Source organism: Nyctereutes procyonoides, unplaced genomic scaffold (assembly GCF_905146905.1).
Source record: "Nyctereutes procyonoides isolate TBG_1078 unplaced genomic scaffold, NYPRO_anot_genome, whole genome shotgun sequence".
Classification (NCBI taxonomy): domain Eukaryota; kingdom Metazoa; phylum Chordata; class Mammalia; order Carnivora; family Canidae; genus Nyctereutes; species Nyctereutes procyonoides.
The window spans coordinates 43,763,108-43,790,245 of NW_026575142.1; the positions used below are offsets into that span (position 1 = coordinate 43,763,108).

Genomic DNA, 27,138 nt, shown 5'->3' on the forward strand with positions numbered 1-27,138 from the left:
GAAGAAAAGAAAAAGAAGAAAGAAACTTAGCAAAAAAAATTTTGTCTACTAACATTTTTAAGCACTTTTACTAGGTGCCAGAAACTGACCAAGGTGTTTTACATACTCTACCTTGTTTATCCCTTAACCCCATGAGGAAGAGATTATCCTCATTTTATAAATGAGAAGAGAGAGGTTAGAACCTTCATTTCAGTTCAGCTGAATTGCCCAAGGATACATATCTGAAAAGTTGTAATTATGGCCTAGGAATTCAAATAAATCCACTGAGACACATGTTTTCTCTACTACTACACACTAGAAAGAGGAGAAAGCACCAAAATTGTTCATTCCTTGTCAAGTCAATATTGCTCTAATTATCCAGTCTACTTAGTCATTTGTGACTTGAAATTTACTGCTAAAAGGCATAATATTAACTGAGAAACAAAATTCCTGTTTTGGTTACATCTGCATATAAAAGTTGCTTCAAAAGTCTCATCTTTCTATTATCTATGATATAAGACTTTTTAGTAAAATTTTAAAGACTTTAAGGCATATTGGTTTTCACAGCAAACCCTGTCTTCAACTCGTAATTCAGCTTACTCTGGAAAGCCCTTATTGGGAGAGCCTTTTGACATTCATTAGTTAATAACCATGGTTGAGTCATTAATTAAGGTACGGACATTTGCTGACTATCCACGTGGGACTTCTCTACAATGCGAATCATCTGACATGAATCTTAAATTCCATTCAGTACAGCTTCTCCCTGCTTCACATTTCTGGCCATCTCTCCCACTCCCACCAGAATGTGCACAAAGAATAAGATTAGCTATGGAAAGCATAATTAACTAGAAAAATGTTGCTGAAAGCAAAATTACATAGTACATGGCAAGGTTAAGTATGAATAGCTCTAAACTTAGTGAATTTGCTAGGCAGGGGCTTTCCTCCTTTATCATGAATGGTGAGGTCCACCATTCCAAAAAATGGTAGGTCCACATTTTTTGAAATTACCAGATTACAATCTTCCTAACAGTGAATGACTTGCTCATTACTAAATTTTTTTTGAAAAATGTTTTGATGTAAACTCTGCTGCAGAGAACTAGGCTGCTTGTTCAGTACTCAATAGGTAGATACCCTCATCATTTATCCCACACCAGTGAGTTCCACTAAAGCCAAAATAAGATAAAGCATAGCTACCTGGAGCTCATGTTGCCATGTAGGAACAAAAAGCGCTGCCTTGATGCACGTGGAAAGAAATTTAAGAAGAAAAGAGGGTGAGTTTGTATGTATTTATAGAAAAACTAGAATACATAATGAGACTTTTTAAATGTTTGAATTGCCTCTACATGGTTAGTCTGCAAGTGGCATCATTAGGTCCTCAGAGGCAAAAAGCACCAAGCATCCATAGGCCAAGACTAATCTGGCCACCATCTTAAGATCTCTCTGCTCCTTGCTTTGCTCCTCCCCACACTCCACAGTTTGAATTGATGCTGTTCCACATAAGGTACTTTGCCACCCACCTCATCTCTGTGTGTAGCACTATATTTTTCACACAGTAGGGACAGGTACTGTGTTAATCTCACCATGCCAACAATCAGGGCACCACCTAGCAGAGTCAGTGTAGGCCAAAATAAACAGTGGAAGAGAACCATTTGATCATACTTTTTTATGAGAATGACATCTTCAGATTGGTTGTCTGGGCTGTAGAAGCATGTAAAGGGGGTCCCATTTTTGTGATCGAAGAACTCCTTTATGTCCAGAGCACTGGTGAGCAAATCATTCCTGTCTCGGTGGCACTTGGGTGTGTAAAAGCACTAGGAATATGGAAGAGGAAGGAAGATGAGGACACTGAAAGACCACACATTTAAACAACAGCTTTAATTCAGAAAGACCTTAAAACTGAAGATATTACTGGAGAGTTTCAATGATGAAACCTGTTGCAGAGCTCATGAAGAGTGGGCAGGAGGGCACAGAGTGAAAGGGCCATTTCCAGGCATAAAGCAGAAATGTGGGGGAAAATTCTTAGAATACAGACATTGCAGAAGATGCAGTGACCAGCCTCATAAGGACCACACTCCCTCCATATACAGGCACTCAGTCTCTATCCATTCAACAAATGTCTATTGAGATCACTATATGCTTTCAACACCTATTAATGCCTCTAGCATATTTATCTTGATTTCCCATAGTAAAATCTTCCCCTAAAAGATAGCATGTTGAGGCTTTGCCCTGGCCCACAGAGAGGGATCCTACATAGGCTTTGGTTCCTGGCAGACAGAACCAGTGAAGAAGGGATCTGTCAGCTGGTGATTTTTTTTTTAAAGCATATCCACTAGGCACTGAGAGCACTGAGAGCTTAGGTCCTACAGAAACGTTTGAGACCTTAAAAATTATTGCATCCAAAACAAAACAAATCATAAGACTGATTAGTGCCTAAGTAAAGACAACAAAGTATAGCATGTCAACTAATCTAATGCAACCTAACTTTCATAGTTAGGTGTAAATGTACACTATACATCATATGAACCAATCAAGTAACCTATTAAACTCAGAATTATAATATTCCTTTAATTTCTTTGATAAGAAAAATTGTTTACTTGATTTAAGATGGATTGTAAGTATATTTTAACATTTTTGATATGATAGGGAGTGGGACCTCTAAAAGTAAGACTGCCCACAAATGACTGTTCACTGGCTCAGCCTGTAAATGTCAAGACACTAGTTTGTGAAATTGGAATCATTCCTTTCCATTCTATGTACCCTGTTTTTACCTCCAAGAATGTTTTTAGCTTTATTTATCCTGATTAGACCACTATAGAGGCATTCACTGGAGAGAAACAGATTTATTCCCAGAGATGGTCCCAGGTACTGCACTCTGCTGGAGACAGTCTGGCATGGAAAGGGGACTATAATTAGAACTCTTTAACTACATGAACTTTACATTACCTTGGAATTTATCTGGACAGCCTCTTCATTATAGTGTAGGAGAGCTTTCTGACCTGAATGGGTGAGGTTCACAAACACCTGAAGACATGGGTACTTGCCCTCGCCCCGGCAGTCCACACCACAGGTAAAAGCACAGTCCATCCAGTCATCCATGATATGAGTGCGGATGACGGTACAGTTTGATTCTTCTCTCTGAGTGCTTCAATTGGAAAAAAAATAATTATCTTCACTCTCTACAAATTTAGTTTTAATATTTCTTTCTTTTTCTAAGAGAGAGAGAAGGGCAGAGGGAAAGGGAGAGAGAATCTCAAGCCGACTCCCTGCCCAGTGTGGAACCTGATACAGGGTTCAATCTCACAACCCCGAGATCATGACCTGAACCATGATCAAATGAAAGAATCAAATGCTCAATTGACTGAGTCACTCAGGTGCCCATAGTTTTATATTTCTAATGTGATAACCTAAGGCATTTGTTTATTTCAAGGTAATGTAGAACCATTACAGAAGGTACATAATGATTAGGGAACATGGAAAACATTGAGAAAGGGGATAAATAGCAAACTGCTAAGTTTCATTTCAATTATTATCCTCCACGCATATTTCTCGCCACACCAACCCTTAGATCAATGGTTTTCAAACTTCAGAATCACTCGCCCAAGTTTGTTAGAGTGAAGAATTTGTGAATTCTATGGCTTAACTCCCAGAGATTTGGGCTCAGTTGATCTGAGTTCAAGCCCAAGAATCTATATTTAGCAGTATTTAAGATGCAGGTATTTGTAAACCATGCTTTGACAAATATTACTGTAACCACATACTCAGGAATCTCATCCTCTTTCATGCCTCATCATCTCAAGACATACCCGTTGGCATGTCCTGACAAAAATGTCCCTTTGGAAGAGGTCCAACCACAGTCAATGTGGCCCTTAGTCAATATAGCCTCCATAATTCTAGTAACAAGGTACAGTTCCATTTACTCTACTTCCAAAGAGCCAAATACAAATTGAAGGAATTCTCATTAGAAAACTTACTGTTTTTGCTATCAAGTTCCTTAAAGTCAGGAGCTACATTCATCCTTATGTTCCTCAAAGCATGAAGCACCATGCCTCCCACACAGTAGAGGCTCAATAAGTGTTACACTGAATTAAGTTTTACTTGGAAAACATTTCTTAACAATTTGCACATGTACTACATACACAGAATGTTCTAGGTGCTATGAGAAGTGGTAGACAAAATTCCTGCCCATGAAGATTTTTGTGGTAGTGTTGAAAAAACAAATATATAGGAAAGTATTAGAGGACAAGTCTAAGATAAAGTAAATGAAGGTGAGAGGAAATGCTTGATTGAACGTACAGCCAGCTCCTCAGGTACCCTCACACGCCTAGGTGGATCCTTGTATTGATCTCCTGGTGACTTAAACACAAATGAGATCAGCAAATTCTAAAGTCAATGTTTGAAAAGCCTCATTGAAACTAGGTTCACATTGTACTCCCATTAGGATCATTGGCCATAGGTAAGCATTTTTCTTTATTAACATAATAAACTTGGGACACAGTGCAGTTTAAAATAATCTCAAGGCCAGGGCATTAAAAAAAAATCACTGGATGCAGCCTAAATATGATAAAATGTTGGACAAGTGAAAATACAAACATGGAAAATAAGGTTCCTTCCACAGGTTTAACACTAGCCTGCTTTTTCACAAAATTAAATTCTGTACTTATTTAGACTAAGCATCTTAAAATGATATTTTAGAGTTGCTTGTTTACCTGGGTTAAAACTTAAGCTCTCTGAATCCTAACTGAGGGCTGAACTGAGTATGGTTGAACTTTCCTTGAAGATTTCAGAAAGTTCCAATATGGAGAACAGAACGTTTTTTCCTATGCACAAGGACCGGGCCAGGCCTCTCAAGTAGAACCAGGGATGCTTTTAGAGCTGAAAACATTAGTATGTTCTTTCAATAGACACACACTGTGTGTCTATTTGTCTACAAATAGGCAAAATACCTCATTTGATGAGAATCTAAGGGAGTGGGGACAGGTATGAGCTATTCAGGCCACCTTCCATGGAGCAAAACCACTCCCTGAAGTGGCACAAGATCACAAGGCAAGAGACAGATGAGAATGCACCACTCTTCAGCATTCACTTAATTACTTTAAGCAAACAATTTGCAGAAATGCTTAGGAAACGCTTAGGAAAGTGAAATTTAAATACAAGCAACAGTTTCACGTCAGGTTGCAGAATGTATCCTCAAACCACTTCCCAAATTATCACATTTAAAAAATAATCTGACCTGGACCTGCACACACGTGCACACACACATGCACACACACACAATTTATTCAGCTTACATAGATATGTGTAATGCAGCTAACTAGCTAGGTAGATAGATATAGATACAGAAATCTATATATATATATATGTATATATATATAAAATATGTATAATATATATTATATATATTATTTATATAAAATGGAGTAGTTATATATATTTATAGTAATTATATATATATAATGGAGTAATTATAAATAGTAAATATATATATATAAGGACAAGTCTAAGTCTAGATATATATATATATATATATATATATATATATATATAATGGAGTAATAAGAAAACATAGGTAGAGAGATAGAAGTCAAGAGTGAGGTACAATCATGTAACCTAAAGACCATAAGATCCCTTACAATTGTGAGAACTGGGCCACAAATTTGGCTCTGAGCTTCCTAGTAGCCAAAGCAATTGGTTGTAAGGAAATACAACCACATATAGGATTTTTGGTGTCCAAGAATAAAAGGCTGGATGTATACAATGGAATATTACTCAGCCATTTGCTTCGACGTGGATGGAACTGGAGGGTATTATGCTGAGTGAAATAAGTCAATCCGAGAAGGACAAACATTATATGGTCTCATTCATTTGGGGAATATAAAAAATAGTGAAAGGGAATAAAGGGGAAAGGAGGAAAAATGAGTGGGAAATATCAGAAAGGGAGACAGAACATGAAAGACTCCTAACTCTGGGAAACGAACTAGGGGTGGTGGAAGAGGAAATGGGTGGGGGGTGGGGGTGACTGGGTGACGGGCACTGAGGTGGGCACTTGACAGGATGAGCACTGGGTGTTATTCTACATGTTGGCAAATTGAACATCAATAAAAAATAAATTTATAAAAAAAAAGAATAAAAGACTGGTTGATCAGAAGCAGAACATATTCTCCTGGGACTAATATGCAGGGGGACAGTTCTCCTGGGCCCTTCTAATAGTGGCACTGTGTGCTGTAGCAATGGTGACCACCACATTATTGCCCTAATAATGGTAACTTAGGAATGGCAAGAGAAGAATCCGGTAAATAACAAAGCAGGTCATCTACTGCCCATCCTATGACCCTTTCCCTTCACTGAACTCCTAGGCCTCCCTCTGCCCAGTCCCCTGGCCATCTATTACTTTTGTGTCCCTTGCTTTTCCCCTATTCAGTACTGCCCTCCCTCAAAGTAACCCATATTGTATAAGCCACCTCCAAAATTAAACAGCTCTTCCCCTGCCCTAATGATATCTCTCATTCCGGCCCCCCTCAAATGCTGCTAACTTCATTTAAGTATTAGGAGGCAAGGAGTCTTCTATCAAAATGATAGGCAGGTTCTTCACTGCTAAGTGACCTTGGGCAAGTTACTTGGCCTTTCTGAGTCTCAGCTTTCTCATTTATAAAAGGAAAATTTAAATGATAAAATAATGCTACCATCAGTTTTGCTATAGACTTAAATAGGATAAAACATAGTCTATTTTGGCATATAGTATATGTTTAATAAATGATAATGGTTATTAGATGTATTTAATAAGGAAACCAATGAAAACAGAAGGAGGAAACTAATATTTATTGAGCAACTACTATGTGCTAGATAGACATTCTCAAACTCAAAAAAACTCAGACTTAAATAACTTTTATTGTGCTCATGTAAAAGACTTAACCATTCCCTGTGGTATCTGCTTGTTAAAGGAAGAATTTCTTACCTAAATGCGTATCTAATTTATGGATTAGTTGTTGAAAGTATTTTTCAGAATGAAGAGGGGTAGTGGCAAAGAAATATCTCCTATTTTCTTATCACCCCGTCCTCCACACCCAACTGCCTCCCAGCACTGAGAGACAAACAGGTGATTCATCTTCCTTTAGACAATGATCAGGAGAGCTGAAGAAGCCAAAGCCAGTCTCCTCTTCTCTACCATTGTGCTTGATCTGAATTGAAAATTCTGGGTCTCCTTTTTCTGTTTCTTACCTGAGCAAGAAAGGCTTTAGGATAGTTATTCCAAGCAAAAAGAACATGAGGACTGAGAAGCCCATCATTGCAAACCCTAGCAGCATGGCTCGGTCCTCTCCAGCACTGGGCGGCAGCTTTTTGTGCACATCTGGTAGGTCTCCATCATGGTGGTCTATATTCCTATTCTTCCCTGAGGCAGTGAAGGCTGTCCTTTGGAGGAAGTAGGAAGAAGATATTTCAATAAGCTAATAAAGAAATGGAAATATTTACCAACCCATGGTGGTGGAGGGATGATCCCATTTGCCATCCACCTGAGGATAGTGAACAGGTTCAGAGCAACACAATGAAATCCCATGTTCAGGGCTTGGTAAAAAGTCCACCTAAACAAGCTAAAGTTATGTGTTATTAAATATTATTAACATAATATTTTTTACATATAACAAACAATAGGAAGTCTTTAGAGATCTGTTTGATGACTAGAAAAGAATTACCTATAAGCAGTTTTCATTTGTTATGTAAATAGGTGTTATGAACTTGCTTATCAGTCAGAGATACTACATATTCCCCCTAAAAATAATTTTTATATTCTTTTTTTTTTTTAAGATTTTATCTATTTATTCATGAGAGACACAGGCAGAGGGAGAAGCAGGCTCCATGCAGGGAGCCCGATGTTGGACCCGATCCCGGGTCTCCAGGATCACACCCTGGGCCAAAGGCAGCGCTAAACCACTGAGCCACGGGCTGCCCAATTTTTACATTCTTTAATGAGTTCCATATGTAAAGAATGACTCAGAAAGTTCAGATTCAGAATTAACAGCATCCAATTATAGACCAATATCCCTGATGAACACAGATGCAAAAATTCTCACCAAGATCTAGTCAATAGGATCCAACAGTACATTAAGAAGATTATTCACCATGACCAAGTGGAATTTATCCCCGGGATGCAAGGGTGGTTCAACACTTGTAAAGCAGAATTAACAGCATCCGGAAATAGGATTTGATTTGTTCTTTATATTATTCTTTGCATGGAAAGGCAGCATATTTACCATGGGACTTGGTGCCCCATAGCCAATCCATTCAGAATAATGAAGACTTCACTGCTGTCTTCTCTTCTCTCACTCCTCTTCTCTTCCTCTCTGTTCACTCACAGCTCTGTGTAAATCGCCCTACATTTTTTTTTCTTCTCTCTGCTCTGTACCAGCAAAGGATATGATAACTTATCTCACGATGAGAGTCCAGTGAACAGTCAAGTCCAAAACAAAGGTTGCTAACTGGTGACCCATGGACAGCATCCAGCCCACAGACCTGTTTAATTTGACCTTCTCTGTGTTTTTTTAATGTGGGATTAATTTCTAACATTTTAAAAATCATGAAGTTTCTCATTAAAGTGCTGATTTCTGACTTTTGAAAAAATCATTAGGCCCACACTCCTGCCTATGAACAGCTGGCCAAGCCAAGCAGAGGCTGCCCCTATGGACCAGCATGTATTCTCCAACTTGACATAGTCCCACCACTTCCTGTAGTCAATGTCATTGATTTGCTGTTCCTTGCTCAGTAGGCATTTGGGTCGCAGAGGAATTTCCACTTTAAGAGTCTTAACAAAATCTTAAGCCAAACAAATGCAGTTATAATTGTAGAAACTCAAACACCATCAAACTGCATAAAAGGCTTACTAAAATTTAAAGCTAAACAAAAACCTTGTCAAGGGCATTGCTAGTTGTTTTCTTCCAAAAGTATATATATATATTTTTTTCAAAAGTATATATTATACCTTATCCCACATATCCCCTTCTCCTTTCTCTCCTTTTCTCCCTGGCAACATCTTCAGAATTCAAAGACAATGAGGGGAATGTCAAGGAATCTAGGATTTTCTAGGAACCCTACTGGGAAGCACTGGCCTCAGAGGATGGCAACATTCCCTCATTAGTACTACTTTATTAAACCAGGAATCAAGAACCTGGTTTGGAGATTTTCAATCTCATTTGATATTTCACTCACCTGCTATGATCCCACCCTCAGAGAATGGGCAGGGAGAAAACTTTTTTAACGAAATTTGAGGCAGTACATTTTATAATTTGTCAACAAATAAATATGAGAGACTAAGATTTTAGCCATAAAGTAAGATTTGGATATTCTGTAAGTTTCCAATACCCTGTCTTTTCCCTTATGTTCTGAAACTGGACTTTAGTTGCTTCATATTGTAAGTCATCCTGGAGGTCGAGTGTAAGATGTCCATGGAATCAGTGCATGAAGAAGCTTATTATGATGTCTCTCTGGCACTTTCAAAAGATTGATTTAATAGATCCGATTATACTTGTTGATATACAAAAGGCACAATTTCAGTGTGCATGGGCAGCATCCATACAGGAGACAACCTTTGATCACCTGACCCTGGTGGCGAAGACACTGGTGTTCCTGAGTTCCACGGAATGTAACAATTAGAAAGACAGTTCTTAGCAGGCCACCACCTCCAGAGCAATGCACAGATAGCAGACTGAAACACACAATCTGCCTGTGAAAAAGGCCTATTTACTTAGCTTGGAGCTTCAGCCCGAAGTACAGGCTTCAGATTTGCTATACATCTAAAGGCTAAGGAGGCACTCCCAGAGAACATAAGCAGGGATACACAATTGTTACACACCCTCTTGGTCCTGCTTCAGGTCAATAAGACCTCCCAGAAGGAGCCTTACACTTGTCTGGAGCCCGTTTTTGCAATTCTCATCCAGAAAACACCTCTAGATCACCTGGTATAAAGGCCAGCTAGGTTTCCAATTGCAGCCCCAGAAGACTGTATATATTTGCATACTTTTACAGTTGTTGCCTGAGGATCTGGCTTCCAATCAACCTTAAACTAGGGACTAAATGAAATTCCTCCCCCTTGGAACACTGACAGGTCTTGACATACCCTCAGCAGCTGGGACACATACAGAAAAAGTCAAGCAGTTTAGACAACTATAAAGCTTTGAGTGACAACCAAGAGCTAGGAAAAAGGGTGAATTAGAAGATTCCTTACCTACCCAAGGCCATTCCTTCAAGACTGAGAGAAGGAGCTATTTTGCCCAATACATAGAAAAAGAGTCAAGCAAAATGAGGGAAAAAAGAAATATGTTCCAAATGAAAAAAAAAAAAACAGGACAAAACCTCAGAAAAAAAGATAAGTAATCTACCTAATAAAGAATTCAAAATAGTGGTTATAAAGATGTTCATCAAACTCGGGAGAAGGATGAATGAACATGGTGAGAACTTCAACAAAGAGAGAGAAATTACAAAGAAGCACTAAGCAGATATCACAGAACTGAAGAACATAATAACTGAACTGCAGAATACACACTAAGGAGTTCAATAGCAAACTGAATAAAACAGAAGACATCAGCAAACTGGAAGACAAAACAATAAAACTCACTCTGATAGAGCAGCAAAACGGGAAAAGGAATTTTATTTTAATTTTTAAAAGATTTTATTTATTTATTCATGAGAGGCACAGAGAGAGGCAGAGACACAGGCAGAGGGAGAAGCAGGCTCCATGCAGAGAGCTGGATGTGGGACCAGATCAGAACTCCAGGATCACGACCCGGGCCAAAGGCAGGCACTAAACCACTGAGCCACCCAGGCATCCCCAGAAAAAGGAATTTTTAAAAATGAAGACAACTTAAGGGACCAACATCAAGTAAAATAGCATTCATATTATAGGGGGTCCCAAAATGAGAAGAGAAAATGCGGCAGAAAAGTTATCTGAAGAAATAATTTCTGAAAACCTCTGTAACCTAGGGACAGAAACAGACATCCAACTCTAGGAAGCCCAGAGAGTTCCATAAAAGATAAATCCAAAGATATCCACAATAAGACACATTATAATTAAAATGTCAGAAGGTCAAAGTAAAGAGTGAATCTTAAAGCAGCAAGAGAAAAACAAATTGTTATGTACAGAGGAAACCCCATAAGGCTAACAGTAGATTTCTCAGCAGAAACTTTGCAGGCCAGAAGAGAGTGGCCTGACAGTCAAAATGTTGAAAGAAAAAAAACAACCACAAATACACTATCTGGCAAGGTTATCATTCAGGACTGAAGGAGAGATAAAAAGTTTGCCACATAATCAAAAGCTAAAGAAGTACATCACTCCTAAACTGACCTTACAAGAAATGTTAAAGAGATTTCTTTCAGCTGAAAAGAAATGGCACTAATTGATAAGAAAACATAGAAAATAAAAACTCTCACTAGAACAGGTAAATATATAGTAAAGGTAGTGAATTAGCCACGTATAAAGTAGTAAAGTTAACTAAATCTAATAATTAGTTAAGAGATACATAAAATAAAACATGGAAAATGTGACATGGAAAACATAAAATAGCTCCAGAGAAGGGAGTAAAAAATGTAGTTTTGGGATGTGTTCAAATTTAAGTTGCTTAAAATCAACTGTTATATACATAGGATGATATATGTGAACCTCATAGTAACCACAAAGCAAAAACAGATGGTAAATACACACACATACAAATGAGAAAGGAATCTAAACACAACACTAAAGAAAGTCATCAAAATACAAAGGATGAGAAAAAGAGAAGAACTACAAAAACGGCCAGGAAACAATTAACAACATGGCAATAGGGAGGGAGGGAGGGGCAAGATGGCAGAAGAGTAGGGTCCTCAACTCCTCTGGCCCCACACACTTACCTAGATAACTTTCAGAACATCCTGAACACCTATGAATTTGACCTGAGATTTAAAGAGAGACCAGCTGGAACGCTACAGAGAGAAAAGTTTTGGCTTCTAACAAGGTAGGAAGGTGGAAAAAAAATAAAAAAGAATAAAGTGGGGGAGGGGCACTGCAAGGAGCCGGGCTAAAGCTAAGCTGCGAGAGGAAACGCCCACCCTGGAGAAGCAGGAACTTTAAAAAACTGCAAAGGAGTGTTCCGGGATGGAAAACAGCTCAGCAGGGAAATCGGGCAGAACCGCAGGAGGGGCAGTGAAGCCTCAAGATTCCCAGAGTCACTATAACAGGAAGGGCGCTCAAGGGAAAGCTCACCACAAACCACAGGTCGATCTCGGTAAAGGGTTGGAGCACCGCAGTCCCCTGGGGGGCAATTGGGAGAAGCCAGTCAGTCAGACAGCAGCTCCTGATGGAGGTAGCTGTGCTCCGTTCCCTTCCAGAGTCATGGCCCCTGGGAGCGTGGGTCCAGTGGGACAGGGCCCTGGATCCCAGGGCACCAATCAGACACAGCCGGCAATCCTGCGTTCCGCCCCCCCCACCCCCCCACCCCCCCCCCCCGCCGGACAAAAGGAAGTGGCGGGGGAATAGGACAGTGGTAACTCTCCTGCCGTGGGGCACCCCCAAGCTGTGCAGAGCAGCACCCCTGGGAGCAGTGCCAGCTGCTGGGAGCATCTAGACCAGTGCGGACTGGGGCCTGTGGGTAGTCACACTCAGGGAGCTGACTCCAGAGCTGGAAATCTGGCTGCCACCATTGTTGTCATTCCACCTTGTTTCACCTCATGCCTGGGAGGGGTGGGGCCACCAGGGAACAGAGGCCTTACAGGGTAAACAGTCCACACTGAGCCCAGCACCCAGCAAGGGGCGGGGCATCTCCACCCAGGCACACACCGGAGAATCAGCACAGCACCGCCTCCCCCAGAAGACCAGCTGGAAGAGCAGAGGAAGAGCAAGTTTTTGACCAAGCAGCACTGGAAAGCTCCAGGACTGAGGGAAAATAGTATATAAGAACTAGAGGGTTCTTTCTTTCTTTCTTTCTTTCTTTCTTTCTTTCTTTCTTTCTTTCTTTCTTTCTTCTTCTTTTCCATTATGACTCATTTTTATATCAGACTAAAAATTTCCAATATTTTTTCTCTTTTCCCACCTTAACTACAATATTTTACCAACGCCTCATTTTGAAGTTTTTTCCTTTTTGACTTTCATACTTTTACAATTATATGTCTTAGATTTATTTTTTTACTTCTGGATTCCCTTCAACGTATTCAATTTAATTTTGGTAGATATACGAGATACGGGTATTTGTTTTTTGTTTGTTCTGCCTCATTTTGTTTTACAATGGTGGAGCTGGTACATTCTAAAACATGACCAACATACGATCAGAACCAAGTGGAATACCCTACCGGTTCATTTTGTGAGATTATATTCTCTCTTCCTTCCCATTCTGCCCCCATCTTTTTTGTGGTCAATGTTGGGGCTTTATATAAGTATTGCTGGTTTGTATAAATTTGGGATTGAGCATCTTCTAACATACAGGACAAAATACACTCAGAACCAAGAGGAGCACCCTCTAGAACCCCTCAGGTAGACTATATTCTTTCTCCACTACCACTTCCTCACCACCACCATCTCCCCTTCATTTTTCTTTCTCTTTTCTTTACTTTCTTTTCTTTTTTCTTCTTCTTTGTTTTTGGTTTTTGGCTTTTTCTTTTTACTATTTTGTTTTAAAATTTGTTTTTCACTTTACTGGTCCTTTTGTTTTATTTTCTTCTGTTTCTCTTTTTCTTTTATTTTCTGGTCTCTGACCTCTTCAGAATTCTCTAGGGTGTATTTTACTTAGGTCATGGTTGATATTTTTGACTCAGCCCACTCATACAGCTACTCTGCACTGGACAAAATGGCTAGGAGGAAGAATTTGCCACAAAAGAAAGAACCAGAAGCAATACTCTCTGCCACAGAGTTACAGAATTTGGATTTAAATACAATGTCAGAAATTCAATTCAGAAGGACAATTACACAGCTACTGGTGGCTCTGGAAAAAAAAGTGTAAATAATGCCAGAGACATTATTACTGTAGAATTGAGATCTAATCAGGCCAAAATTAAAAATATATTAAATGAGATGCAATCCAAACTGGGTGTCCTAACTGCTAGGGTTAATGAGGTGGAGGAGAGAGTGGGTGACATAGAAGACAAGTTGATGGTAGGAAGGAAGTGAGGAAAAAGATGAAAACAATTAAGAGCCCATGAGGAAAGGCCTAGGGAAATAAATGATAGCCTGAGAAGGAAGAATATACATCTAATTGGGATTCCAGAAAAGGCTGGAAAGTATATTTGAACAAATCATAGCTGAGAACTTCCCAAATCTGGGGAAGGAAACAGGCATTCAAACCAAGAGATAGACAGGACCACCCCCAAAAATCAATAAAAACTGTTTCATACCTCTACAATAGTGAAACTAGCAAATTTCAAAGATAAAGAGAAAATTCTTAAAGTAGCATGAGACAAGTGATTCTTAACTTATATGGGGAGAAATCTCAGATTAACAGCAGGCCTCTCCACAGAGACCTGGCAGGCCAGAAAGGGCTGGCATGATATATACAGGGTCATAAATGAGAAGAACATGCAGCCAAGAATATTTAATCCAGCAAGGCTGTCATTCAAAATAGAAGGAGAGATAAAGACCTTCCAGGATAGGCAGAAACGGAAAGAATATGTGACCACCAAACTGGCTCTACAAGAAATATTAAGGGGGACCCTGTAAAAGAAAAAGGGAGCCCAAAGAAACAATCCACAAAACCAGAGACTGACTAGGTAATACGATGACACTAAATTTATATCTTTCAACAGTTACTCTGAATGTGAATGGGCTAAATGATCCCATCAAAAAATACAGGGTATCAGACTGGGTAAAAAAGCAAGACCCATCCATTTGCTGTCTACAAGACTCATTTTAGACCTAAGGACACCTCCAGCCTGAAAATGAAGGGGTCGAGACTCATTTACCATTCAAATGGTCCTCAAAAGAAAGCTGGGGTAGCAATCATCATATCACATAAATTAAAGTTTATACCAAAGACTGTAGTAAGAAATGAAGAGGGGCAGTATCATACTTAAAGGGTCAATCCAACAAGAAGGCCTAACACTCATGAATATTGATGTCCATAATGTGGGAGCTACCAAGTATAACAATCAATTAATAACCAAAGTAAAGACATACTTAGATAATCATACACTAATAGCAGGAGACTTCAACACAACACTTTCAGCAAATGACATATTTTCTAAGCAGAACATCACCAAAGAAACAAGGGCCTTAAATTATACACTGGGCCAAATAAATTTCATAGATATATACACAACTTTCCACCTGAATGCAACTGAATACAGATTCTTCTTAAGTGCACATGGAAATTACTCCAGAATAGACCACATATGGGTCACAAATCAGGTCTCAACTGATCCCAAAAGATTGGGATTGTCCCCTGCATAGTTTCAGACTACAATGGTTTGAAACTAGAACTCAATCACAAGAAAACATTTGGAAGAAACTCAAACACATGGCAGTTAAAGAGCATCCTACTAAAAGATGAATGGGTCAACCAGGAAATTAGAGAAAAATTAAAAAGATTCATGGAAACTAATGAAAATGAAGATACAACCATTCAAAATCTTTGGGATACAGTAAAAGGGGTCCTAGGAGGGAAATACATCACAATACAAGTCTCCCTCAAAAAATTGGAAAAACTTAAATACACAAGCTAAGCTCAGACCTAAAGGAATTGGAGAAAGAAAAGCAAGTAAAGCCTAAACAAAGCAGAAGAAGAGAGATACTAGAATTGAGCAGAACTTAATGATATAGATAGAGATCAGGAGAACTGTAGAACAGATCAACAAAACCAGGAGTTGCTTCTTTGAAAAAACTAATAAGATAGATAAACCCCTAGCCAGCCTTATTAAAAAGAAAAAAAGACTAAAGTTAATAAAATCATGAATGAAAGAGGAGGGATCACAACCAATACCAAGGAAATACAAACCATTTAAAAAACGTATTTCGAGCAGCTATATGCCAATAAATTAGGCAATCTAGAAGAAACAGATGCATTTCTGGAAAACCACAAATTACCAAAACTGGAACAGGAAGAAATAGAAAACCTCAACAGGCCAATAACCAGCAAGGAAATTGAGGCAGTCATCCAACACCTCCCAAGACACAAAAGTCCAGGGCCAGATGGCTTCCTAGAGGAATTCTATCAAATGTTTAAAGAAGAAACAATTTGTGCATCCTGGCTGGCTCAGCAGTTTAGCATCGCCTTCAGCCCAGGGCATGATCCTGGAGACCCGGGACAGAGTCCCACATCGGGCTCCCTGCATGGAGCCTACTTCTCCCTCTGCCTTTGTCTCTGCGCCCCCCCCCCTCTTTCTTTCTCTCTCTCTCTGTGTGTCTCTCATGAATAAATAAATAAATAAAATCTTAAAAAAAAAAGGAGAAGAAACAATTCCTATTCTACTAAAGCTGTTCTGAAGGATAGAAATGGACAGAATACTTCCAAACTCATCTTATGAGGCCAGCATTACCTTGATCCCAAAACCAGACATAGACCCCACCAAAAAGGAAAATCATAGACCAATATCCCTGATGAACCCAAATGCAAAAATTCTCACCAAGATCTAGCCAATAGGATACAAAAATACATTAAGAAGATTATTCACCATGACCAAGTGGGATTTATCCCCAGGATGCAAGGGTGGTTCAACAATCATAAAACAATCAACATGATAGATCATATCAACAAGAGAAAAAACAAGAACCCCATGATCTTCTCAATAAATACAGAGAAAGCATTTGACAATATACAGCATCCATTCCTGATCAAAACTCTTTGGAGTTAGGAATAGAGGGAACATTCCTCAGCATCTTTAAAGCCATTTATTAAAAGCCCACAGCAAATATCATTCTCAATGGTGAAAAACTGAGAGCCCTTCCCCTAAGATCAGGAAGGACAGGGATGTCCACTCTCACCACTGCTATTCAACATAGTACTAGAAGTCCTAGCCTCAGCAATCAGACAACAAAAGGAACAAAACGCATTCAAATTGGCAAAAAAGAAGTCAAACTCTCCCTCTTCACAGATGACATGATACTATATATAGAAAACCCAAAAGACTCCACCCCAAGATTGCTAGAACTCATACAGCAATTCAGCAATGTGGCAGGATACAAAATCAATGCACAGAAATCAGTGGCATTTCTATACACCAACAATGAGACTGAAGAAAGAGAAATTAAGAAGTCAATCCCATTTACAATTGCACCCAAAACCTTAATATACCTATGAATAAACCTAACCAAAGAGGAAAGAATTTATACCCTAAAAATTACAGAACACTTCTGAAAGAAATTGAGGAAGACTTAACGAGATGGAAAAACATTCCATCCTCATGGATTGGAAGAATTAATATTGCGAAAATGTCTGTTAACCAGGACAATTTACACATTCAGTGCAATCCCTATCAAAATATGATGGACTTTCTTCACAGAATTGTTACAAAGAATATTAAGATTTGTGTGGAATCAGAAAAGACCTCGAATAGCCAGAGAAATATTGAAAAAGAAAACCAATGCCGGGGCATCACAATGCCAGATTTCAAGCTGTACTACAAAGCTGTGATCATCAAGACAGTGTCGTTCTGGCACAAAAACAGACACATAGATCAAGGGAACAGAATAGAGAACCCAGAAATGGCCCCTCAATGAACCACTCTTGCATCTCTGTCAACTAATATTCAACAAAGCAGGAAAGAATATCCCCTGGGCAAAGGACAGTCTCTTCAATCATTGGTGTTGGGAAAGTTAGACAGCCACGTGCAGAAGAATAAAACTAGGCCATTCCCTTACACCAGACTCTTACACTCAAAATGGTTGAAAGATCTAAATGTGAGACAATAATCCTTCAAAATCCTAGAGAAGAACACAAGCAACAACCTTTTTGAACTTGGCCACAGTAACTTCTTGCAAGAAATATCTATGAAGGCAAAGGAAACAAAAGCAAAAATGAACTATTAGGACTTAATCAGGATAAAAAGCTTCTTCGCAGCAAAAGAAACAGTCAACAAAACTAAAAGCCTGCAGAATGGGAGAAGATATTTGCAAATGACATCAGATAAAGGGCTAGTATCCAAGATCTATAAAGAACTTATCAAGCTCAACACCCAAGAACAAACAATCCAATCATGAAGTGGGCAAAGGACATGAACACAAAATTTCCAAAGAAGACCCACACATGGCCAATAAGCACGTGAGAAAATGCTCCACATCATTTGCCATCAGGGACATACAAATCGAAACCATAATGAGATACCACCTCCCACCAGTGAGAATGTTGAAAATTAGCAAGACAGGAAACAACAAATGTTGGTGAGGATGTAGAGATGGGGTAACCCTATTGCACTGTTGATAGGAATGCAAACTGGTGCAGCCACTCTGGAAAACTGTGTGGAGGTTCCTCAAAGAGTTAAAAAAGAAAAAAATAAAAAGAAAAAAAATTAAAAATAAAAGAGCTAAAAAAGAGAGCTACCATATGACCCAGCAATTGCACTACTGGGTATTTACCCCAAAGATACAGATGAAGTGAAAGGGATTATAAGGGAAAGGATGGGAACTGAGTGGGAAAAATTAGAGAGGGAGACAAACCATGGGAGACTCCTAACTCTGGGAAATGAACAAAGGGTTGTGGAAGGGGAGGTGGGCAGGGGGCTGGGGTAACTAGGTGAGAGGCACAGAGGAGGGCACTTGATGGAATGAGCACTGAGTGTTATGTGTTGGCAAATCGAACTTCAATAAAAACAAATGTAAAAACAGGATTTAAGTAATGCTAGTACACTGGCATTTTTACATATTTGTTTTATATTTTCTATTTAAAAAAATAGACATTGTAGATAAAGTTCAAGCCCTTATTTTACTTCCTCCTGGTCCTCAGCCCTAAGTCTCTTCCCACTCAGACACCACCAACCTCACACTGATTTGGGCTTTTCCTAGCCATACTTTCATGTCTTCAGTATGTAACATCAATATACAGGAGGAACACCTATGTGGTTCAGTCAGTTAATTGTCTGACTCTTGATTTCAGCTCAGGTCATAATCTTGGGTCATGAGGCTAATCGCCACAGTCAGCTCTGCACTAAATGTGAAGCCTGCTTATGATTCTCTCCCTGTCCTCTTCCCTCCTCACTCTCTCTCAAAAATATATATATATATATATTTTTTTTAGTGTATATATATAATATATAGTATATATAGTATATATTTCAGTGTATATATATATAATAAATGTATTTTCCAACTATGCTAAAAGTTCCAGACAGAATATATTTTTCTCCAAATTTAAAAGTCTCAATCAAGATTGTTTCAAGATGGAAGGCAATCTGTAAAATGTAATTATTAATCTAGTTCATTTATTAAAATAGCAACACTGCATTTCATCAAATGAGCTTGCTCTGTGAAGATGGTATAATAGGGATTGGATTTGTCTTTCTATCTGAAACAACCAAAAAGTACACCATGTGTGGAATGATGTGGTGGATGTTTGTGGAATGATGATTTTTCAAGACACTGGACATCAGTCAGTGAGAGGACAGTGATCCTGTGAGATAGTAAATCAGTACCTGCCCATCTTCTTGCCTTGAGAGAGTTTCCAGGCTATGGTATGGGGTGGTGAGGGGCAACCCAGCAGAGCCTAGTGACTCCCTGAGTTGAGAAGACAGACCTGAGAGTCCAGGAAAATCACGATGGCTGGAGCTCACAGGACAGAATATCCGATGGGAGAGTTTTGCAGAGAGAAAACCCTGCAGATGTGCCCCATATCGCTCCCAAGGATTCAGTATATGCACGTGCGAAACCTCCCCAGTTTGGGGAAGGAACCCTAGAGGATGAGAGGTAACATTGTCCACATGAGAATTTTTCCTGGATTTGCACTAATGGGGGAATTGTTGGATCATGTGATCATGGGTGAGTGTTTCTTCCATTTTACTTGTATCACTAAGGTGCCCACGAAGTGCTCAGAGAATGAATCATCATATTTAAAAATAAAACAAAACAAAATATAGCATGGCAATAAGTACACACTTATCAATAATTACTTTAAGTGTAAACATACTAAATTCTCTAATCAATACAGAGTGCCTGTATGGGGAAGGAAAAAAAAGCAAGATCCATCTATATACTGCCTCCAAGAGACTCACTTCAAAAGTAAGGACACACAGACTGAAAGTAGGGGGCAGAAAAAGACATTCCATGCAAATAGGAATAAAAAGAAAGCTGTTGTAGCTATATTCATATCAGACAAAGTAAACTTTAATATTTTTCTTTAAATTTTTATTTATTTATGATAGGCACACAGTGAGAGAGAGAGAGGCAGAGACACAGGCAGAGGGAGAAGCAGGCTCCATGCACCAGGAGCCCGACGTGGGATTCGATCCCGGGTCTCCAGGATCGCACCCTGGGCCAAAGGCAGGCGCCAAACCGCTGCGCCACCCAGGGATCCCGACAAAGTAAACTTTAAAACAAAGATTGTGGAGGAGGGGCAAGATGGCGGAAGAGCAGGGTCCCCGAGTCACCTGTCCCCACCAAAGTACCTAGATAACCTTCAAACCATCCTGAAAATCTACAAATTCGGCCTGAGATGTAAAGAGAGACCAGCTGGAATGCTACAGTGAGAAGAGTCCGCGCTTCTATCAAGGTAGGAAGACGGGGAAAAAGAAATAAAGAAACAAAAGGCCTCCGAGGGGGAGGGGCCCGCGAGGAGCCGGGCTGAGGCCGGGGCGAGTGTCCCCAGGACAGGAGAGCCCCGTCCCGGAGGAGCAGGAGCTGCACCAACCTTCCCGGCGGGCGGAAAGGGGCTCGCAGGGAGTTGGAGCAGGACCCAGGAGGCGGGGATGCCCTCGGGCTCCCGGGGACACTAACAGACACCTGCGAGCGCAGGGAGTGCTCCGAGCTCCCTAAGGGCTGCAGCGCGCACGGCGGGGCCGGAGCAGCTCGGAGGGGCTCCGGCGGCGGCTCCGCGGAGGGGGCTGCGGGGCGGGAGCGCGAATCCAACAGCGCAGGCCCCGGAGCACAGGGCGCCGGGACACAGCCCAGGATCCGGCCTCCCCCGGGACAGGCAGAGGCCGGGAGGGCCCAGGACAGCGAGGACGCTCCTGCCCCGAGCTGAGCAGATCAGCGGCCCCGCCCCGGAGCCTCCAGGCTCTGCGGACTGAGAGCCGAGAGCCCCGAGCCCCGTAGTTCCTGCGGAGGCTGAATCCAGGCTTCCAGAGTTGCCATAGCAACTGCGGCTGTTCCTCCTGGGGCCTGACGGGGTAAACAACCCCCGCTGAGCCCTGCAGCAGGCAGGGGCAGAGCAGCTCCCCCAAGTGCTGACACCTGAAAATCAGCGCAACAGGCCCCTCCCCCAGAAGACCAGCTGGACGGACCAGTGATACTCCCCCGTGTTCCAATACAACTTGTTTTTGGCCACTCTGCACTGAGCAAAATGACTAGAAGGAAAACCTCACTTCAAAAGAAAGAATCAGAAACAGCCCTCGCTCCCACAGAGTTACAAAATCTGGATTACACTTCAATGTCAGAAAGCCAATTCAGAAGCACTATTCTACAGCTACTGGTGGCTCTAGAAAAAAGCATTAAGGCCTCACGAGACTTCATGACTGCAGAATTTAGATCCAATCAGGCAGAAATTAAAAATCAATTGAATGAGATGCAATCCAAACTAGAAGTCCTAACGACGAGGGTTAACGTGGTGGAAGAACGAGTGAGTGACATAGAAGACAAGTTAATGGCAAAGAGGGAAACTGAGGAAAAAAGAGATAAACAATTAAAGAACCATGAAGACAGATTAAGGCAAATAAATGACACTCTGAGGAAGAAAAACCTACGTTTAATTGGGGTTCCCGAGGGCGCCGAAAGGGACAGAGGGCCAGAATATGTATTTGAACAAATCCTAGCTGAAAACTTTCCCAATCTGGGAAGGGAAACAGGCATTCAGATCCAGGAAATAGAGAGATCCCCCCCTAAAATCAATAAAAACCGTTCAACACCTCGACATCTAATAGTGAAGCTTGCAAATTCCAAAGATAAAGAGAAGATCCTTAAAGCAGCAAGAGACAAGAAGTCCCTGACTTTCATGGGGAGGAATATTAGGGTAACAGCAGACCTCTCCACAGAGACCTGGCAGGCCAGAAAGGGCTGGCAGGATATATTCAGGGTCCTAAATGAGAAGAACATGCAACCAAGAATACTTTATCCAGCAAGGCTCTCATTCAAAATGGAAGGAGAGATAAAGAGCTTCCAAGACAGGCAGGAACTGAAAGAATATGTGACCTCCAAACCAGCTCTGCAAGAAATTTTAAGGGGGACTCTTAAAAGTCCCCTTTAAGAAGAAGTTCAGTGGAACAATCCACAAAAACAAGGACTAAATAGATATCATGATGACACTAAACTCATATCTGTCAATAGTAACTCTGAACGTGAATGGGCTTAACGACCCCATCAAAAGGCGCAGGGTTTCAGACTGGATAAAAAAACAGGACCCATCTATTTGCTGTCTACAAGAGACTCATTTTAGACAGAAAGACACCTACAACCTGAAAATAAAAGGTTGGAGAACCATTTACCATTCAAATGGTTCTCAAAATATACCCTAAAAACTATAGAACACTTCTGAAAGAAATTGAGGAAGACACAAAGAGATGGAAAAATATTCCACGCTCATGGATTGGCAGAATTAATATTGTGAAAATGTCAATTTTACCCAGGGCAATTTACACGTATAATGCAATCCCTATCAAAATACCATGGACTTTCTTCAGAGACTTAGAACAAGTTATTTTAAGATTTGTGTGGAATCAGAAAAGACCCCGAACAGCCAGGGGAATTTTAAAAAAGAAAACCATATCTGGGGCATCACAATGCCAGATTTCAGGCTGTACTACAAAGCTGTGTTCATCAAGACAGTGTGGTACTGGCACAAAAACAGACATATAGATCAATGGAACAGAATAGAGAACCCAGAAGTGGACCCTGAACTTTATGGTCAACTAATATACGATAAAGGAGGAAAGACGATCCACTGGAAGAAAGACAGTCTCTTCAATAAATGGTGCTGGGAAAATTGGACATCCACATGCAGAAGAATGAAACTGGACCACTCTCTTGCACCATACACAAAGATAAACTCAAAATAGATGAAAGATCTAAATGTGAGACAAGATTCCATCAAAATCCCAGAGGAGAACTCAGGCAACACCCTTTTTGAACTTGGCCACAGTAACCGGAGAAGGACAAACAGTGTATGTTCTCATTCATTTGGGGAATATGAATAATAGTGAAAGGGAATATAAGGGAAGGGAGAAGAAATGTGTGAGAAATATCAGAAAGGGAGACAAAACATAAAGACTTCTAACTCTGGGAAATGAACTAGGGGTGGTGGAGGGGGAGGAGGGCGGGGGGTGGGGGTGAATGGGTGACGGGGCACTGAGGGGGACACTTGACGGGATGAGCACTGGGTGTTATTCTGTATGTTGGTAAATTGAACACCAATAAAAATTAATTTATATAAAAAAAAATAAAACAAAGATTGTAATGACAGACAAAAAGGAGCACTACATAATGATAAAGGGGTCAATGCAGTAAGAAGATAGAACATTTATAAATATATATATGCATCCAACATAGGAGCACTAAAATAAGGTGAATATTAATAGACCTAAAAAGGAAAAAAATTGGCAGCAATAAAATAGTAGTAGAAGACTTTAACACCCCACTTGCATCAATGGCTAGATCATTCAGCCAGAAAATCAGTAGGGGAACATTGGCCTTAAACAACACATTAGACCAAATGGACTTAATAGATATATTTAGAACATACATCCAAAAGCAGTAGAATACACATTCTTCTCAAGTGCACGTGGAACATTCTCCAGGATGAATCATACATTAGGCCACAAAACAAGTGTCAATAAATTCAAAAAGATTGAAATCATATCAAGTATCTTTTCTGACCACAATAGTAAGAAATTAGAGTTGTCTATGTGCTGAGAGAAATCACATGAAACATGCAGATGTAAAAGGCTGAAGTTTGTCAGGAAAGTCTAATGAAAAGCAAGCTGATATGCACCTTCAGGTCAAAAAGTCTTTTAGAAATAAAGAAGGTGCTAATATTGATTAAAGAGTCATCTAGAAGAGCTAGCAATATACATACCTAATAGCATTGCCTAACTGACAGAACTACAGGAAGAAATAGACAAAATCCACCAACAACTGAGGAGATATTTTTGCATCCTCCCTCAGTAACTGATTAGCTCAACCAGATAAATCAGTGGGGAAATAGATTTGAGCACAGTAACAGGCTTTTTATCTAAATGCTAATGTAGAATATTGTCCCCTACAGAGTGTATATTCTTCTCAAACATATAAGGAACAGTTGTGAGACCTACCCACAAACCAAGCCATAAAGAAGGCCTCAACAAATGTCCAAGGGATTTGTTAAAATAATGTACTTTTTTTATGCTCAGATTATGAAACTCAAAAAATGTGGAAAAGTCTACAGAAGAGAACAAAAATCACCCACAATTCTAACAGAGATCATTTCTGTTCACTTGCTGAGTTATTCTCCTCCTCTGTATTATTTTAAATAGGATGAGCTCATTCTGGATATAGAGGGGTTTTTTTTGTTTTTTTTTTAATCTTCTTTTCACCTAACATAATAAGCCCTTTCTTATGTCGTGAGCAATTCTTATGTCGTGAGTAACCCTTCTTTTGGCCACATAATATTCCATCCATTGGATATGCCATAAAATCCTTACCTATTTCCTTATTGTTGAATATTGGGTTTTTTCCAGTTTTCTGAGACCATAAACATCCCTGTAATTAACTTTGTGGTATTTATAAGTGCCTTTCATCCAGGGACCTCAAAGCATTTCCGAATGATCTAATTTTGCTCTCTAGCCAGTGAGATGAGTGAACAGCATTTTTAATCCTTTTTGCCAGAAATATATTTTCACTTCCGACCAGTGTGTTACCTGGAGATGTTTTATTCATAGTGGAGGCAGTACCCACCCCCTTCTGTTGCTTCCCTGCAGTTAGAATTGACTTTCCCACCAGCCTTTTCGCACACATTGCTACAGACACCTTCTGGCTTAGCCTCAGGCAAACTTGATTTCAAAGAGCTTGAACAAGTTCATCTGGCTGTGATCCCTGCAGATGCCGCAGCCTCTCCCGCCAACACTGCAACTTGTCAAGAAGCGCTCCTTAGAAAGATGCTGCTGTTCATCAGAGCTTGGCGATTCACCTGACACTCGTATCACTGGCATGTTGAATTAGTATTTCCCTGTAATTTGTTTGTGTTACAGAGGGAGATTTGGGTAATTATTTTCAGCCTTCTATTTTTTAATTACAAAATTATTTAACAACTTCTTTTGAAACAGCAAATGAGGTTGAGTAAAGTCAGCATGGTTCATCGAGTTCAGCAAGAGGCAAGAGCAATAATCCAACTGTGCGTCTCAGCAATGAAAATGAGAGGCTGTGTGGCTTTGGGGAGAACAACTGCTCTCGTATCTAGTTAATTATGCCATGAGCAGGGCATTAAAACGTGTTCCCTCGCATGTTCGTCATTTGACCTTCTGCCAGAGAGTAATTCTGCTTTAATTGTCTTTTCACAAAAGCATCAGTGCATTTCTAGGAGAGAAGTGTTTTTGCCTCTCTTCCCCCTTGGTCTGCGTCTTCCTCCTCTGACCCTCACCCCCGCTGAACCCCTCTGTCTCACATTCCTTCCTTCTCTCTCAGGTGCCAGGTGTGTCAGTACAGGATGGTGGAGGTGGATAACGCGGTGACCATGGCGGTCTTTACTGCTTTCACTTAGCTCCCAACTCCACGGAAGCCACTAACAAACCACCCACATTTCCAGATAGAACGTGTGAACTTGGCTGAGAAATGTACCCCTGGCCGGCTTTTAATATTCTATTCCTCAAACACCCTTAGGCATTTCTCTTTTCTCAATTTTGCTGCCCAGTTCTGAGCACCCCGCCAACCCAAACCCAGAAGCAGACAGAAGGACTGGGGCTTCACTTAAGGCTCTCAGCCCCACTGTGTTTTATTCCTCTGGAGAGAAAAAAAGGGTCCTTAAGGTAGCCTGTCTCACCTAACTCTGGGAAATGAACAAGGGGTAGTGGAAGGGGGAGGCATACCGTTCCTATTCCCTCTTTATGGACAAAGGGAGGAGGCAGGGGATCCCTGGGTGGCTCAGCGGGTTGGCGCCTGCCTTTGGCCCAGGGCGTGGTCCTGGAGACCCAGGATCGAGTCCCGTGTCGGGCTCCCTGCATGGGGCCTGCTTCTCCCTCTGCCTGTGTCTCTGCCTCTCTCTCTCTCTCTCTCTCTCCTCTCTCTATGATGAATAAATAAAATCTTTTTTTTTAAAAAAGGAGGAGGCTGACAGGCTATCTGACTTGCCCAGAGTCATGCAGCTAGTTACGGGGTGGAACTGAGACTCGAATCCAGGCCTGTGACTCCAAGGCCCAAGCGTGCTTCACCGGGGGGGTCAAATGCCGGTGGTAATTTCCTCGACCCTTCGTTCAACCAAGAGAGAGCGACTGAAGCACCGAACACGTTCTGGGCCGTGTTCTAGTGCCTGGAACCACCAGTGAGTCTTAAAAAAAAAAAAAAAAAAAAAAAGAGGTTCCTGCTTTCTAGAATTTGCAAGCCAAATGGAGGAGGAAGCCAGCAAGAAAGGCTCCAACCCCCCCGACGTCCGCGCCCCCGGGGAGGCCCTGCAGGGTCCCCCGGGGCGCGGCAGGTGGGCACCCTCCGAGGCCGCTCTTCCAGCCACTACCCGCGCACGGCAGAGTGTGCCCGGGACTTACCTCCCCTGGCGCCGCCGGCCACCCTGGAGTGTAATCTGAACGGGGACGCTGAACGGCTGCATGAGACCAGGGGGCTGGACAAAACGGGCTCCTTTCAAGGCTGACGCAGCCACGGAAGCGGGGCCCCAGAGGAGCCCCAGTCCCGGCGCAGCACCCTGGCGCCGGGGCAGCCTCGGGAGGTGCAGGGCGGGACCTGGGACCCGGGACAGGCGGGAGGGCGAGGCCGGCGGGCCCCGCAGGCCGTGGGTCCCGGACGCTCACCAAGAGCCTGCGGGGCCTTCTCCCCTCGGTGTCCTCGCACCTGCGTCCGCCTTCGCCTCGTCACCTGTGTTCCGCTTCAGCAGCCGGGGG

The 27,138-nt window shown here is 41.2% G+C and overlaps 1 protein-coding gene across 1 annotated transcript; it reads right to left on the minus strand.

The window, feature by feature from the left end:
* Nucleotides 1-976: 976 nt before the first annotated feature.
* KCNMB3 (potassium calcium-activated channel subfamily M regulatory beta subunit 3) lies at nt 977-26,880 on the minus strand. The gene is made up of 4 exons (XM_055307662.1): nt 26,788-26,880; nt 7,195-7,386; nt 2,923-3,121; nt 977-1,790 (listed from the first exon to the last, which is right to left on the minus strand). Exons 1-4 carry the CDS (start codon nt 26,847-26,849, stop codon nt 1,392-1,394), a joined length of 852 nt encoding a protein of 283 aa, XP_055163637.1. The 5' UTR covers nt 26,850-26,880; the 3' UTR covers nt 977-1,391.
* Nucleotides 26,881-27,138: the final 258 nt, after the last annotated feature.

Coding starts and splice junctions, on each gene's coding strand:
- KCNMB3 (XM_055307662.1), bottom strand. CDS start 26,849: ATGCAGCCGTTCAGCGTCCCCGTTCAGATTACACTCCAGGGTGGCCGG. Junction 7,387..26,787: donor GGCCGGCGGCGCCAGGGGAG/GTAAGTCCCGGG, acceptor CTTCCTCCAAAG/GACAGCCTTCACTGCCTCAG. Junction 1,791..2,922: donor CTGTCCAGATAAATTCCAAG/GTAATGTAAAGT, acceptor CCATATTCCTAG/TGCTTTTACACACCCAAGTG.